This window comes from Diceros bicornis, chromosome 6, assembly GCF_020826845.1.
Source record: "Diceros bicornis minor isolate mBicDic1 chromosome 6, mDicBic1.mat.cur, whole genome shotgun sequence".
Classification (NCBI taxonomy): domain Eukaryota; kingdom Metazoa; phylum Chordata; class Mammalia; order Perissodactyla; family Rhinocerotidae; genus Diceros; species Diceros bicornis.
Window position 1 is genome coordinate 39,243,711 of NC_080745.1, and position 17,760 is coordinate 39,261,470.

Consider the following 17,760-nt stretch of genomic DNA (forward strand, 5'->3'; position numbering starts at 1 on the left):
CTCTGAGTTCTGTGAGCCACTCTAGCAAATTAATCCAACCCAAGGAGGACGCCATGGGAATCTCTGATTTATAGACAGCTGATCAGAAGTACAGATAACAACCTGGATTTACAAAGGGCATGTGAAGTGGGTGGGAGGGGGGCAGTCTTGTAGGACCGAACTCTTAACCTGTGAAATCTGATGCCATCTCAGGTTAGATAGCGTCAGAATTGAGTTGAATTGTAGGGCACCCAGTTGGTGTCCAGAGAATTGCTTGTTGGTGTGAGGAAGCTTCCAGATACACAAACATAGGAATTGGGTCCGGGAACCCAAAAGAGCAGTCTAGGTCAAGATTCTAATATGCCCACAGGAACAGAGGCATGGGAGGAGATGGATAATTTGGGATAAATATAAAATAAATATAACTAAAGCATAAGGGGCCTGCAGAGGAATGATAGGCATCAGGTCTAAGAAGGTCACCAAGGACCATATTCTTTGGTAGTTTGGATTTTATATTCTACACACTAAGAAGAAGGTATGACTCTGCAATGAAATTGCTTAATGAATACCTGTCCTATGTAGCTTACCTGCAGATAGTCAATACACAGAAAGAAAGAGAGATGGAGGAAAAAAGTTAACAACACGTTCTGGAATTACTAAAGTCTTTTTGTTGTACTTGTTTTGTACGTGTGTTTTTAAGTAATAGAGTCTTTAAAGATTTTGGGTGGTGATTCATTTAATAAAGCCAGAAGCCATTCTTTTAGTATTCTTTTAATTTCTTATAAATATCATTGCCCATGCTTATTGATATTCCTCATATTTGCTCAGCTCCTCTCATTAGTTTTATCTGGGAGTATTAGTTATTTTATAGAAAAAGAAAACATTGTTGTGCTATACTAATAACTCTCTGCTGTCTTCATGCAAAAAGGGAAGGAGAGAGAGAAGTCTGGAGACACTCTTCAGAGTGGATAACTTTCTCTGGGATTCATTCACTTCCAGTCAATCAATCTTTTTAAAGCCCTTTATATGTATAGTTGTTTTCACAGATGTGGTGAAGTTGTTCTTTTACAGTATAAAAATTATATTTCACATTTCATTATTCACTAATTTACAAGATTTCTGTAATTGTGTTAAATCTCATTGTATGTCAATAAACATTAGTTGAATGGAACTCCATAGTTTTATTTTTCTATAGATTTAGGATAGGTGATATTTTTTAAGAGTTTTGTAATTGTATAGTGTTGCTTTTAATTAGAATTAAGTATTCCATCATTATGTTTTGTTTTTGTTTTAATCTATAAACTTTCCTTAGCTTCCACCTGTAAATCACTCAAATATAAAATCTTATCTACTGCAACTAGAATCTAAAATAATATGTAATCTATAAAAATTGCTGATAAAAATATAAAATTCTTGGGGCCAGCCCAGTGGCATAGCGGTTAAGTGTGTGTGCTCTGCTTTGGTGGCCCACGGTTTGTGGATTCGGATCCCAGGCGTGCACTGACACACTGCTTGTCAAGCCACACTATGGTGGCGTCCCACATAAAGTAGAGGAAGATGGGCACAGATGTTAGCCCAGGATCAATCTTCCTCAGCAAAAAGAAAAGAACGGGCATCAGATGTTAGCTTAGGGCTGATCTTCCTCACAAAAAAAAAAAAAAATTCTATATTTCACAAATTTTCCTATTAAATATAAGCAAAATCATGCCTGTATTTTTCCTCCTTAATTGTCAATGTCTTCCTTTCCCAAATGTGCACTGCGTCTGAAGTCAGAAGTTAACATAAATTATAACATTCTAGGTTTATGTGATTTTAAAAAAAAAACATAAAACTAATTTGATCTGTTTGTTTACAGAGAGTCATATCCTAGAAGATGTCAACAAATGTATCATAGCCTTGAGAGACCAGGATGCTGATAATTTAGACCGTGCTGCAGGTGCTATCAGAGGACGGGCAGCAAGAGTTGCTCACATTGTCACAGGTGAAATGGACAGTTACGAGCCGGGGGCTTACACTGAAGGTGTGATGAGAAATGTTAACTTCCTTACGAGTACTGGTAAGTCTCAGTCCCCAGTAACAGCTGCACTGTTCCTGATATTTGAATCTATTTATCTACCAAATATTCATATGTATGGAAAGAAGATCTCGGTCTGTGTTGCTTGTTTTGAAATGGATTGCTCTACTGTCTAATTGGTGCTTGCGTCCTGTGGTTATGTGATTTGAAATTTATCTCTGAGAGGTAAATATATTCTTTGAGGAAAAGTCCTTTATAAAGATACACATTATTTAAATTACCCACAGGCTTTAACCACTTATGAATGTTTATTAATGCTGGAGCCATTCGGAGATATAATTAGTACAGATGTGATAAGTATGTAATAGTTTCCAAACCCTCTTTTAGGTGTGTCATTGCTACCCCAGGTTTTTGTTTACATTACTTAAACAGAGCAAACTTGTCCTATGTTTCCAGAGAAATGCTCTTTACCTTCTTTGGCAGTCTGTTTGCAAAACAACATTTTGTTCTTTCACATGATCTTCTTTGATCACTTAAGAAATATGGAACCAGGATTTTGTTTTGGTTGCAGCACCCAAGTTAATATTTTCTAAAACCAACTAGTAAATTCTTAGTTTTTGAATCACTCAGTAAAATGGCATTCTTATTATTAACCCTATTATTAACATTTCTCCAAGAAACTTATAGAAGCATTTGAATTCATATGGATTAAGAAATAATGGCTATAATTTGAATGAGGGCAGTCAACTATTTTTATACGTCATCATGGCAGAACTTTTTCCTGTGATAACCCCTTGTGATCTGTGAAATTCCCAGGTTGAATTTTTATTAATTACCTCTTAACACTAGGGTAACAGTGCACCCATGATTCCTAAAATATTTGAAATTCCATACTTAAATCATTGGTTCTACCTAGAGAATTATTATGCATAGGGCATATTAAATTTGGATGATAGGTACATTGCTTAGTGAAAGGGGTAGTAGAGATGAGGATGGGTGATTTTGGATGGGGAGGAAGCTGTTCCTTGAAGTTAATTAACTAAGAGAAACATCGACAGTTGAGAAACCTGCACTAGGGGTTAGTTCTAAAAAGGTATACCACAAGGTAGGCTTGGCAAGTTTCGTAGAGAATTGATGATTAGTGTTGCTCTTTTCCTAGCATGTTGTTACAGAAAGTCATTGATGAATATTAACACATAATTTTCTCATCATCTCTTTAAAAATATTCCTAAAATAATGAAACACTAAAGATATGCTAAGGAAAAATGGAGTAGGTAGGTGTATCTGCAACTCGAGATTTTATATTTCTATACCAAATCCTCAAAAGCCAGTAGTGACACAAATAGGACACATGGTAGTTATCAATGAGGTATGGCAAAATATTTACTTGCTCAAGGAGGTGATTGTGTTATGGTAGTTCAGCGTCTCTTCTCTAAACTAAATTTAACTGTTTCTTTCTTGTTGGTCAAAATCAAGTACAGTTATTTGATTTTTTTCCACCTTCTGAGAATGAAATTTAAGTAAAAGAAGAATGCATCAAGGTTCTCTTTTTAGCCAAATGAAAATTTCTTGTAGGAAATTGAACAGGTAAAGTCTACCAGGATTTTACCTATATCTTGCCTCTGTCTCAGTTTTATAATCATATTAGTGATATCTTGTGAACATACTCTTATGGTCACAATGTCCATATAAGGTACTATGTTTACAGTTTTATTCCCTATAGGACACAGTCCATATATGCCATATGCAAAGAAGTGGAAGTGAAATTTTACAGTGTCCAGAATGTGAAGTATGTTGTAGGAACACTTTGTTCACAATCAATTCTTATAATTCGAAATCAGAAAATAAAAATGAAACAAAGTTATTTACACATTTAATTACAAGTTTATCAATACCTCGATGATATACAATGAGCTTACAAGATAACTAACCAATATAGCTAAATAATCATTCAATCAGAAGAGCGAGAAGTCATTTGTCGCATGTAACTTTAATTAAAATTCTCCAGGTAAATTATGTCCTTTGCCCCAAATATAATAAATATAGAATAATCGTGGGTTATTCTGTATGTCACATCTTATTATTAATATAACAATATAGTTTATGACTTTCTAATTGTCATTTTAGTTTTTCAGATCATTTTTGGGCTTATCTTTGGAGAAAGCTGCTCATTTTGGTATTGTATGTCTAATTCCAAACTTTTCTCCAAACAGCTTTCCCTAACGCTTAACAAAAGCATGTCTCACTAAAGGTAATTCTGAGAAATAAATTAGATGAAAAAGCTAATTAGATCAGTTTGATCTTAACCAACGCTGAAATATGTGAGCATTTTCTCTCCCATAGAGATATTGTCTATGAAAAATACTTCCAACTATTCTATCCTGTACAATTAAATAACAGGAGATGTTCATCTTGGTTTATATCTGCTCATAACTTGGACTTATTATTTATAAATAATCATCAAATTAAGTAATTAGAAAGGTCATGTTTTGTGTTATGAGTCCTTAATAGTTCACATTTTAGCAAGTGAATGCTCTATAAATGTGGCCTGTTTTTCTCTTTCTTTCTTTTTCTTTTATACAGTTCTCAGGTCTCAACCCTGTTTCATGAAAATAACTTAATAAGGAGCTATCGTGAATTGTTTTTATTACTAAAACTTTCTTATCTTTGCAAATCTTACCTTCAAGTACTGTCATCAATGATGAAACCTAAGCCATACTTATCTAAATCACAAAGAGTTCTTCTGGAACATTGCACCTTTGATTTTAATCAGACTTTATGGTTCATTCGCACATTTTCAAGATTTGATGATCCTCTAAGTGTTTTCTCAGCATTAGGAAGCAGGGTTGCCCTGTACAGTTCAGGGATTTGCATCGTTCATAAATCCTAGAAGTTGGTTTTAAGTGAAGTGTAGGCAACATCTGGAATGCTGCATTTCATTGAGACAGAGGCATAATATTGTAATCTCTATGTGAAATTCTTCATTCTGCCCAATTCTTCCTTGTTACTAAGCTCCTCCACCTGGATAGGGGAGAGAAAATATATTGGCTTTTTTGTTAAGTAACAAACCTTCTGGATTTCAATGTGAAGGCTTAGAAGTCATATTCTTAGCATCAACTTCAGTTCTTTCACACCTGATTGGGCAAAAAGCTAAACCATGAGTGGGAGAACATAGTATTTTGTGTGTGTGATTTATATACTCTTATCAAATTTTGAAATTAGCAGGCCCAAAATCATCTGTTGCAAACTCCCAAACCCCACCTGGTTTCAGTGTCAGCCAGGTTCATGGACCAAAACAGAGCAGGTACATAAAAGAACCTGACCAAGACATCCTGGTGGCATCCAACATTGGCAACTGGTAGTGATAGCAAAAAGGATCATTCATCAAATACTCCTTCAGATCAAACCGGAAAGTGTGTACCTAGAATCCTCTCTGTAGTAGAATGGAGAAGAGTGGGTAGTGGCAGTTTTTATTCTTAAAGACAAATGAGAAATTTGAGAAGAATTTAGAGCCAACAAATATTTCCAAATTTTGTTGTATATATTTTTTTGTGATCAGTTTAAACAACAGGTAGACTTTAAGACGAATTTCATCTAAAAATCATTTTAAGAACTTTAATAGCAGTCAGTTACTCCTATTAATTCCCTTTCATTTAATATTTTTCACATATAAATATCCTGCATTTTATAGGCTGATTAAAACATGCTACTTTCCTTGTGTTGCATCTCTCTTCTATAACCTTAAATAGTTATAGGATAAAATACGAAGGCTTTAGTTCTAGCAGTCTTTGACCTCTACAATTCAGCAGAGGTTGAAAATTAGTGGTCCACATACTAGACATGACTCAGTATGACTTAAAGAATTTTTATGTGTCCAGTAGAGTTTTGACCAACATCATTATATGTTTTGTCATAAGAATTAGTTTTTAGTTTTATATATATATGTAAAAATCCAGATTAATGGCAGCATCATAATAAATGAGAAAGTCTGGCAACACTAGGGCAGAGTTCACTGTGGAATTGGCTAGAGCTCATTGATGTCTTCCTTTTCTCTGATCTTGAGCTGTAGTCTCCTCTACTCCCTCTCATTATATACAGTCCACTTTGCTCACTTAATTTACGTGCCTGAACTTTGTAAGCATTTGAATTCACCTAAACATGCATTTCTAATTTGTTTTTCCTAAAGTGGGCCAAAAGGTACCTTCTACTCCATCTAAATTGATGCTTTCACGATCACATGGACGTGCCAGGATCATTTCTGCCTTTAGGTCTTGTCCATGCTGTCCCTGTCATTTTGACTATCCTTGCCCCTTATCTCTCATATCAAATTTTATCCATCTTTCAAGAAACAACTCATATTATACATCCTCTAGAAACCTTTCTTTACTCCCTCTGGCAGTAGTGAATTCTTTATGGGTCTTATGTACTGCAGATTTTAAAGGACTTGCCACTCAGTTACATCATTCCAGCCTACGATATGCTATTGATAACTCTTCAGATATACTTATAGAGAAAGGACTTTTCTTTCAAAATAGAGTGTAAGCTATAGGAGAAAAGGAAACTTGTATTATTTTTCTTTGCATATCTCCCAGAGCCTACCATAGTGTCTTGTATGTACTAAATTAAAACAAAACAACTCTTGAATCATGTCTATATGCCTGTGCTAAATCTATTCCAGCAGTGAAATGCCTTTTCTTCTCTTCTGCCCCTCTAAAATTATAATTATTTTTCAACATTTTCTCAAATGCCACCACCTTTGCAAAAGAGCTACTAATTCCCTTTCATTTAGAATTAATTGCTCCATTATCTGTGTTACCACGGATGAGCTTGTCCTCTGGTTAGTGCTTATTTCACATTGCCTTATATCATAATCAGCCATTTACATACAAGTTTCTCCCACTAGATTGTAACATCCTTAAAGGGAGACATCACACTTTATTTATTTTTATGTTTCTCAGTAGCATTTAACACAAGGTAGCAGAGCCCAAGTCCTTATCCCAACTTTAAATTTAAAATTCACTAGATAATTATACTGTGACACATTCTAATACAGTTAAGCAAGAGAACAAGTTATCATCCCAGTTCAGGAAAAAACAAATAACAAAACTCAAAAGTAGTGGACCATGTCAAAGGCTGGGGCAGAGAAAAGATCAGGGAAGTGATTCATTACTGTCCAGAGTTAGATGATAGCCACTTCCAGAAAACTTGAGGTCAGATTCTTAAAACGTTTTTTAGCAAGCTTTTGAACAAGAGATCATAACTTTTGTGTATTCAGTTACTTTCAAGAACCATCCTTGGGCTGCATTTGGTGAAAGATCTCACTGAACCTGATTTCACTAATGGTTCCAATGAATCCCTGTAAAGGGTAGTGACCATGCCTTCAAATTCAGAAACCGTTGTTGGCCAAATTCCCTCCCCTGGTAGCAATCTGAGACAGGCCTCCGAATTGCGTGCTTTCTTACTTTTGGCTTCAGCCCTAACCTGACACCCTTTAACACAGTTAGTCAGAGAGCATTAACAAGAAGCTTCTGTCTGCAGATCGCTTAGCTAACCTGGATAACCAAATGTCTTCATGTTGGTGATGCTGAATCAAAATTTAAATGACAACCCAGACTCTTTAAAGAAGAGGAAGATCCCATGGCCCTAGAAGTGCTTCTGTTGCCACAGGAGTTTGGAACTTGGACTAACTGTGAGTTGAAGAAAGCAGCTACTCGAACTTCTGAATTTGAATAGGACCCAGATCTAGTTAGGGGGTTGAGGGTACCTCCTTATCTTGCCACTTTAAGTAATTGGAAATATAAACTTTTTAGAAAAAATAAGTGCTATAAAACTGAGATCTCCTATATGTATTGTGTGATGCAAAGGCTTTTTTGACCTTTTCAATACAGTTAGACACTAAGAGAGATAGATGGAACAATCTAAAAAGCCACTGTGTATAATATCCCTATTAATAAAAAGAATACATTCTGCCACATTGGTGGAAATTTTATTATCAAAAGAGGAAATAATATAGAGGGATTAAGAGTGTATTTTAGAGAATCGTAAAGAGGGGCTGAAACATTCTCATACCTGGAAATATAAAATATGTAACTGTGAGGCTGATGCTAAATGAAGGATGGATTAAGGATGGGGGAGATGAGTTGGCATGGGCTGAAAGGAAGGGATCATTGGAAGAGGAAGTGAAGAATGTGGACCTGCTGTGTGGAATTCACCAGTGCAAAGATGTTCTAGAGGTCTTGTATCATCTTTAACCCTAGACCTCTATGACCAGCCTCAGATGCACCTTCTCCAGCCAGATATTATCTGGAAAGAGAAATAGGTCACCTTTCTTTCTAATGCTATGTTCACATACTTTCTGTAAAAAGACTAATTCAGATTTATTTTAATAAATAAGGGATAAGTAGGACGAAAAATAACTTATACGTAAAGTGATTAGGCACGAAGTCCCAGTTTCAGCTCTAGATTGCAAATAACAGAATCTAACTATGGCTAAATTAAGCAGAAAAACAAACAAACAAACACAGGAAGCCTGGAGAACAAGAAGACAAAGCAGGCACGCTGCAAGGGATGTTGCATATAGGAAGCCAGTTAATCATCGCAAAGAACAGCTGTTTGGGCTGCCATTCCAGCCCTTTCTGGATATTTAATGCCATTATTGTCCTCATAATGTTATGACACTGGACCCACACGTGGTATGTTCATTTGCCACCACATTCTAGATACTTCCGCAAGTAGAATAAAACCCCAACTAATCCCCGCTCTTGCCTCGCTTGCTCTGAATTCAACTTCATGGGCAGAAGCATCATATTAGCAGAGTTTAAGTAATGTGTCCACAGCTTGACTGTTAGCAGTCAAGTCATGGTGGGGTTGGAGTAATTGCAAGTACTGGACCTTTGAGCTTCTGTGGAGGCAGTGCTCTGCCTCACAGTAAGACTCATACCAGCAGATTTCCTGGCATAGGAAGGGGCTTCAGAGTCTGTGAGCAAAGAATGGTGGGGGTGGTGAGTTGCAGGAGAGGAGGAGCATCAACAAAAGGAGTAAAAGGACCCAGAGACAGGAACTTGAGGACTGATTTCACCAACTTGGTTGGTCATCATCTATGTCAGGACAAGGGAAATGCTTCTACCATATCACCTAATCGAGAGTACTACCTTTCAGCAGCTTGTTGACGAACCCAACTCTTTCTGATGGTTTACAAAATTTTAAAAAACAAGCAAAAAGCATACTTTATTCCTGGTAGATTTATTAAATGAGGTATTATGTACCGCTCCAAGTCTAAGTATGTTCCAGGGAAGAACTGCCTTAACAGAATATTTGATGTGAATGTGATTCTATTGCCAAAATAGTGGCAAGATAGATCTATGAAGTCTTGTGAAAAAGTGGAAAAAATGTCTTTCTTTTTTTCTTTCTTTAACAACAATAATGACAAAAAATTAACCGGCTGTAATCCTCTTATTGTTCAAATGTACAGTTATACTGTATCAAACTGCATCATTTTATTTTAAATCCAAAGGGATGAGGACTTGGACTTCATTGGTCTTAAGATTTACCAAGTACTAGACGTTCTTTGTAACAGCATAGACCAGTCAGTGCCTTCTAACATCATAGTGTTTGCACAGCCACTGGGAAAAGAGAAGTGGCTATTCAAAGCCAGAGGGGATCAGAGGCTCTGAAATCTTAAGTAGTTTTAGGTCCTTGCCAGCCATCCTGAGAGCTATGGGCATTAATAATCTCAACACCCCAATAACCCCCTAAAACATACCTGATTCCACAGCACAATTGTTAGGAAGCTTAGGGCTAGGCTGTTATCAACTGGGTAATCCAACAATTAAGTCTCTTTGTAATAGAATTACTGTAAAATGTTTTATAAATTGTAACATAGTGTATGTTCTCGAAAGTTTAGACAATATCTAGCAGGAGGCGTCTTCTTTCTACTCCATCTTGAAAGTCAGATTTGCGAAACTAATGAAATAACTCCCTTCAGTTGTTACAAGTATCTATTATTTCATGTATTAATAGCCTTCAATTGTAAAGACAATTGTAAATTGTAATTTTACTTTTTTAGAGATCATTATATATGGCCTGGAAAGTCTGGTTATATGTTTATTGATGTAAGCTGGTAAAACTTTTATATGCTAATCTGTAAAACTAAATTTGAGATTCAAGTTCACTGAGTTTAGAAAATAAACAGGTGGTGTGTCTCAGATTTTCTTTCTTCTGGCTTTGGAGAGAGCATAAACCACGTGAAGTTGAATGTATAAATTTGCATTATAAAAATGCATTTGCATTGTTAAGTAATTGGTGCAGACAGCATAACCTTAATTGACAATAGTTTTAGTCATTTCATCTCCAGTCTCTCCTTCCCAATTGTCTTTCATGTCAATTTTTCTAGGATTCCTAAAATGTAGTCCTGGTTGGGTGGGGGTGGTCACAATGGATGTGATGATATTGCCAACTTTCCAAGATAAGAGTAAATGTGGTAAGTGAAGAATTAAGCATTTGTAAAATGAACAGTACCTATAGCTGTTGCCAAAATAAGGGAATATTGCATTCACACTATCAGACTTTGTTGATATGAAAGCAAATGCTGAAAGCGCGCATCATTGTAAAGAGAAAAACAAATTAGCAGGCCGACAATTTCAAATGACAGTGTTATCTACAAGCTTTATTAATAGATATGAATATTTTCTTCAATGAAGTCAATAAGTCATTTATCATGATTTGAATGAGTTAGAGATTATTTCACCTCTTGGTGAAAACTATAAAAGTGGGGAAAACTATAAGCATAGTGGATAGCTCAAGATCTTCAATGAAGGAAAGAAAGATTGTTTGACTGAAGAAGGAAAGGATATTTTAAATGATAGCCAAAGTTGGGAGAACAACGCTGGGAGTAGAACAAGTGGACTAAACGAGGATCCATAAATATTGAGCAGGGGTCCAGTTTAACCAGCTCAGTGAAGAGAGAGGCAGTTCAAGAAAAGCCAAAGATTTCAGGCCACTGGAAACTCTTTCCTGTCATGTGCCCATGCTGATTTCTACTGATATATGTTTTCATTTTACGTATTAAATTTTCTAGGTCATGGTAATTTACAATTTCCTCTCTCATCAATTACAAAAGAAAGTATGTATTACTGCTTAACAACCCCACACAGCAGGCTAAGGACCTAGGAAAAAGTTTCTTCGCCTGAAATGTGTTAGTAACCCAGCAGTATCTTAGAAAATGTAATATATTCTGGTGATCATCCACCATTTAATTTTACTGTCTGCCAAAATCTGTAGCAGTTAAAGTTAAGTGAATAATTTATATCATAAAATTTCTCTGCTGATATAGTGATTTTTAAAGGTATCATTTATTATAAACACTGCTGGCAGTATTTCTTTAAGATTCCAGATATTCTAAAGTCTATGATGATTATAGTTATAGTGATTTAAGAAAGGTAATGTACATTCCTTTACCACTTGCCTCAAAATTCTTATGTAACTAGAAAGAGGAATTAGTGTATTGATATTCATAAAAAGCACAATTATTTTTGAGGGAAGAAGCAGTAAGTTAAAATACTGTACTTCTCTTACCATCTCCCCTACCTTATTTATTTATTCTTCATTCTACCAACTACTTCTGTATGTAAATAGTTGTTGTTTCATCATTATTTGTGTTCAATAATATATTCATCCTATCTTCACAATTACAATCAAATAATTTTGAGTCCAGGGAATAACAGTGTGTTTTTTTTTTTCTTTTCTTTTCTTCTTTTGTCTGTTTAAAAGTTAACAAGAAGGCGTACTGACAAGATTACTGACAAGATTACCCTACTGTAACATCCCTTTAAAATAGCAGTAAAGGAACACAAAAAGGAATAAACCCGTACTGGCAAATGCACGAGTATAGGCACATCAGAAAAAAAACAAATCTGAAAGATAGAAAGCAGCTGGAAACGTGCAGATAGATGAAAGAGAACAGCAAACACCTCAGTCTAGAATATGCATAAGCAGAGGCTGTCAAGGAGGTGACACTTTGCCTATTGTTGACTTATGAGCAACACTGGATTCTAGAAAACAATGAGCAATGCCTTCACATTCAGTGAGAAAATTGATTTGAACTTAGAATACTATATTCATTAAAAACGTGTGGCAAAATAAACACCGTTGTGTGCCTAAGAATCTAGAATATTTAAGTTGCACAAAACCCTTTTTGAGAAATGACTTGAAAATGTACTCAAACAAAACAAGGGAGGAAAAAACAGACATAGTAAGAGACGGAAAACTCAAATAGTGAATCTAGTTCAGGAATGTAATGAATGAAATGACAAGATGACAGATCTCTAGCAGGTCTAAAAAGCGATTGATCCAAATTAGAACAGAAAGTCAGTGGGCTGCAAGAAAAAAAATTCTAAAAGGAGCCTGAAATACATTCAGAATTATTAAGAATTAATAATGTAAAAAAATTAAAAGAAAGAATGAGTAATTAACAGAATTACTGTTAGTCACATGATAAAGAAAGCAATTCACTATCCTGGCTAAAAGATATCTCACTCAGTAGGCTTAGAATATCATGAACCTAACTACATAATCCTAAAACTTTAGAACTCTGATTGTATTGTTATCAGCTTATGCTTAACTATTTGTATTTTTTATTGTCTATATTCGTCATGTCTTTTGTCATTCTTAAGAAATCAGATTTCATGTTACATGGTAAGCATTATTTATTATGCCTTTTATGAATATATATCTGTATAAATACATGTATGTATAAATGACATATATACACATATATGTATGTGCATATGTTTATATCCATTTATAAAAATATTACATTATATATAGATATATTATTGTACCATATCATTTATTATATTTAATATTAGTATAACTATATATGTGTAGTACATGTGCTATATTATATGTAAAATGATTGATTTTTTTGGTGTGTTTAATGGTCATTGTATAAAATAGTTACCTTACAACTTGGCTGGAATATCTTTATGCTTATCTCCAAGGGTGTCTGGAAGTCTGGTATTGACTTTTGGCTGTGATAAAGACGATGGACTAGCTAGGAATTTATCACGTGTTGTCTAAAGTTTGAAATCCTGCTGGTGGCACCCAGGACCAGCTTGTTTATATTGTTTAGGTATGTGTAGATTGCTAGCTTACACCCGGTTAACTAATTATATAGCTTGGCTTGGCTATATGACCAGTGGGGCATAAAAGACTCTGCTGGAATCTTTTGCCTAAACTCTCCTAAAACCACAATTTCTTGTATATATGTTGATGGTTCATAACCCAGAAATGAAGTGCATCCTGTGTGACTAAGAAAGGACTCTGTGTAGGTGTGCCTGCAAATCTTCCAGGCCCCGATGCTGGCTTGCACATTCTTTCTCCTGCTTTGCTGTATTCTGTATCTTGAATAAGTTTTATGTGAGTACGTTCTATAGAATTTTGCAAACCCTTTTAGTTGTCCAACCTTGTGTAATTGTTGCAGTCATAACTCATTTTCAAAAAAAAGGTATTTGAAGACACCAAGAACAAGACAAACACACACACACACACACACACATACGCACTCACTCACACATCTACCTTAATTATACAGAATAAGGCAAGTAGTTACTTAGGTTTTGTTGTTAACTGCTTTTTTTTTTTTCCTTTTTAAGGTCTTCAGTAAGCTTTCATAACTGGAGTTATATACTCAAATTTGCTGGATCATGCTTTTTTCCTCAGAGGTCTTTCCAAGCTCTGAAACCTTAGTGGCTAAACTTTTCTTTTATTTAGAATAACTGACTTACAAGATACATCTCAATAGTGAATGGGCAAACCTTTCTCATCAGGACTGACTCAGCCTTTTATGACCTGTTTCCTCCAACAGTGTGATCTGTCCACCAAATTACCATTTCATTACCCTGCCTCCTTAAAACTCAAACTATAACAAAGCTTATCCTTGGTATATTAGTTATTGATTGCTACATAACAAATTACCCTAAAATTTAGTAAATTAAGACAACAAACGTTTATTATCTCACAGATTCTGCGAGTCAGGAATCCGAGAGCAGCTTAACTGGGTGGTTCTGGCTCAGATTCTCTCATGAGGTTGCAGTCAAGCTGTTGGCCAGGGCTGCCCTCATCCAAGTCCCAACCAGGGCTGGAGGATCTGCTTCCAAGCTCATTCACATGGTTGTTGGCAGGAGGCTTCAGTTTCTTTCCACGTGGGCCTCTCCATATGCTGCCTGAATATTCTCACAATGCGGCACCTGGCTTCTCTCAGAGCAAGCAATTCAAACAAGGGAGAGAGTGAGAAAGAAAGAAAAAGACTAGGATGGAAGCCAGCGTTTTTGTATAACCTAATTTCTGAATCAGTATACCATCATTTCTGCTATATTCAGTTTGTTAGAAGGGAGTTACTAAGTTCAATGGGTTAGTAAGTTACTTAAAGATAGGGTATGAATATCAAGAGGCAAGGACATTGGGCTATTTTACAGACCACTTACCACAACTTCTAAATGGTTTATGTTCTGGATATGCTCAATCTGTTTCCATGTGCCCAAATAGACTATACATTTTTGAGTGCTTGTATCTCTCAACCCCTCCCTGCTTTCTGGTCTAACATCTAATTTTGGAAACATAGCAAAGGACCTGGCATAGAATAGACACTCAATAAATATATGCTAAATGGATAAATAAATAATACAATGCACAGCTCACTGGGGACCCTTAATAAATTCAGTTGATTGACAGAGCAGAACAATATAGAAAAAGGAATCCTCTCCACGACTAATTCATACTGGATGGTTTTATAGTCTTAGAGACACTGGGGACAAGTTCACAAATGTTACTCTAAATATCACTTTATGTGCCATGGTCAGGTGGAAAAAGTATTAAGTAGAGAATTTGAAAATCCAAAGATCTTGACTTAAGTTTGCCACAATACAATCGTGAAAGTCCTTTGAACTACGTGGACCCCATCTCCTCAACTGCAGGAAGAGGGTTCAACCAGATCTCCAGTGTTCCTACGCATATCATCTAACTTGTCTTTTTGTTTTTTAATGAATCATTTGTCTGCATTCTAGAGTTGATATACACTAATAGATTTACTATCTAGCTGATTGCAAATTCTCAAAATGCTATATAAATCCTAATCCTGATAAAGTTTTATCTCCAAAATTGCTTTTACTTCCAGAAGTATTTTTTTAATTTTGTTTTTTATGATACGGATTCATCAGTTTGTATCTTTTCTTCAAATTAAAATCATCCTGAAGAGAAAGACATTTTTAAAATTCAAATTTTAAACGGCACAAGATACAGAAAAGGGTATTTTTTGCCTGATCTTTAGCAGCTCAGCTTAATTCTATTTTTGAAATGTATTGCTATTACATATGCTTAAGGAATACAATGGTACGAGACAAACAGTGCATTTTATACCAAAAGAAAAACAGTGAATGTCTAAATCATCTGAGACGTCTGAGATTGTAGTGAAGGCATTTATTTAAAGAAATTTTTTCTTCTTTTCAGAAATTGTAACTCTTTTAGAGAATTAAAAAGGGATCAAGAACACCTAATTAATATGCAGAGTCATTTTAAGGACAGTTTAATATTTTTAATGGTGAAAAGCAAATTTGAGAGCAACTCTGTGTAGAAAATCTACTCAGTTTTTTTTAAAATAAATATTTCATGTGACTCTCAGAGCAAAGATATTTAGAGGGACTCCTTAAAGCTTACAAATTATCAAATTAGATTTCAATACCTTTGCGTTTGAGATGCTTCATGGCAAATACTGATTTGAGCAAACCAGTGGTTTCTAACTTTTTGTGAAAGCTACATATCACACAAATCTCTTCTGATCTATCAAGGACTAATAAACTCTCACTCAAAAGTGCACACCTGATGCAATGATAAGATGTCATTTAAAACTTTATTAAAGGAAGAAACAGAAGGGTAGAAGATTATAAAGGTAAGTGGTAGAAAAGAGGACCCTCATCTCAAGAATAATGGTTAGTTTAGAATGTACTTTAGAAACAAATCTCAGAGGCTTTTCTCTGTCCTTCTTGGAAAGTACATAGCAGTCCAAAAACTTTGTTATAATTGATTTTGGATTAATCTAATATTTTTAAATCAAAAATTACGATAATTTTGTTATTTAGAAATCATAGTCAAATACTCATCTGGATATTTGTTCAGTTATGGGCAACATCCATCTCCCACAGGAAAATGGGGAATTCAAATTGCTGTCCCTCCTGTAAGAAAGACATACAAGTGATGGATAGGAAAGAATCTTCTACTTGAAGCTTCCTCCTTCCACAGACAGGAGAAAGAAACCTCTATTTTCAATGTACAGATATTGAAGAATGTAAAGCTATGGGATAAAAGGGGTGAGAAATTGACAAAGAGCTTTTCAAAAAGTAAAAAAGTGTTTTGACACATTTAGGTATAGTGTTTTAAAAGTCTTCAAAAATGCTGGACCTATAGTAAGATGGTAGCACAATGGCATGTAATTAGATCACAATTAGGAAATCACTTTAACACACTTGTATTGAGCCACACTGATGCACAAGCACTACATCTACTAAGAACTGAATGAAGAAAAAATAAGTAAGAGAAAATTCCTCCTTTCTAGAAGCATAAATGTATTGGGGGATAATGAATAGGAAATTATAATGCAATGTGAAAAAGAGATGTGTACAATATCTTGTTCTTGATGCTGTTTTCTGTGGATGATTAGATCCGGAAATCAGAATACTCGAATTGTAGAAAACTGAGAAAATGACCCTGGAGCTAAATATTTAAGCAACCAACTTATTTATCAGCTCTATCACATAGTTATTGGAGACCATTAATCTCTGATATTCCCAGACAGTTATGAGGCCTAAGTTGGATATCACCAGTTTTTTTTTTAATGTATCATTATGGAATGAGAGGTTAAGCAATTCATAATTCCTATCCTTAACCAATCTGCTTCCACTCATCCTGTCTCCATCCATAATAAAAAAAGAAAACATTAGACTTCAATCCCCGAAAGTAAGTGCACCTCTTCCTTTTCTTTTCCTTCTTTACTACCTCCTATTTATCAATATTTATCTATAAAGGGCCTATAAAACTGTCTCCAGCTTTTCGGCACATAGGTGCCTAAAGGTAATGTTATCCCCTCTGCTATTTTAGAGCCAGAATATAGTGAAGGATTGAACTTCTTTTACATACTTGTTTTTCAAGTCAAAACTTACTTGGTATTTATTTACTATGAGTATGGCATTAAGCTAATTGCTGAAAACTAGAGCATAATCCAAATCTTCCAGGTGTTTAACTATAGTCGAGGAAATACTAAATAGCAGGATTATTTTATGATACAAATCAAGAGTACATTAAGGGGTAAAATGAATAATACAAAAAAAAGAATAGGTTAGAGAATAAAGAAAGTAGTATAAGTTTTGTATGTTAGAGAAGACCACATAGAGGAGATAGGGACAAAAATATGAGCCCAAACATTATTTAAATTAAAGAGGTAAGTACATTCTTGCTGGAAATAATGTCGAAATAATTGTATCACATTACAGTGTAATTAGATACAATTAAAATTATACTCAGCATATTTTAATCATCTTTTGATTGAGAAGATGATTCAAGTTCTCGTAATGTTTCAAGATCATCCTTAGAGTATTGTGCCCCTAGGAAAAAGTGAGTAGAAAAATGAGTAGATTTTCATGATAAAACAGGGAGTTTAGTTATAGGTAAGACTGGATAGGTGGTGGCTTCAGTCCCAGTTATAATGGAATAAGTACACC

General features: G+C 35.0%; 1 protein-coding gene across 1 annotated transcript in view; it reads left to right on the forward strand.

Annotated features, from left to right (window-relative positions):
* Positions 1-17,760, forward strand: part of CTNNA3 (catenin alpha 3) — a 1,506,614-nt gene that overhangs the window by 1,088,906 nt on the left and 399,948 nt on the right. The window contains 1 exon segment of the mRNA XM_058544370.1: positions 1,835-2,035. Coding sequence (XP_058400353.1) covers positions 1,835-2,035 — 201 coding nt within the window.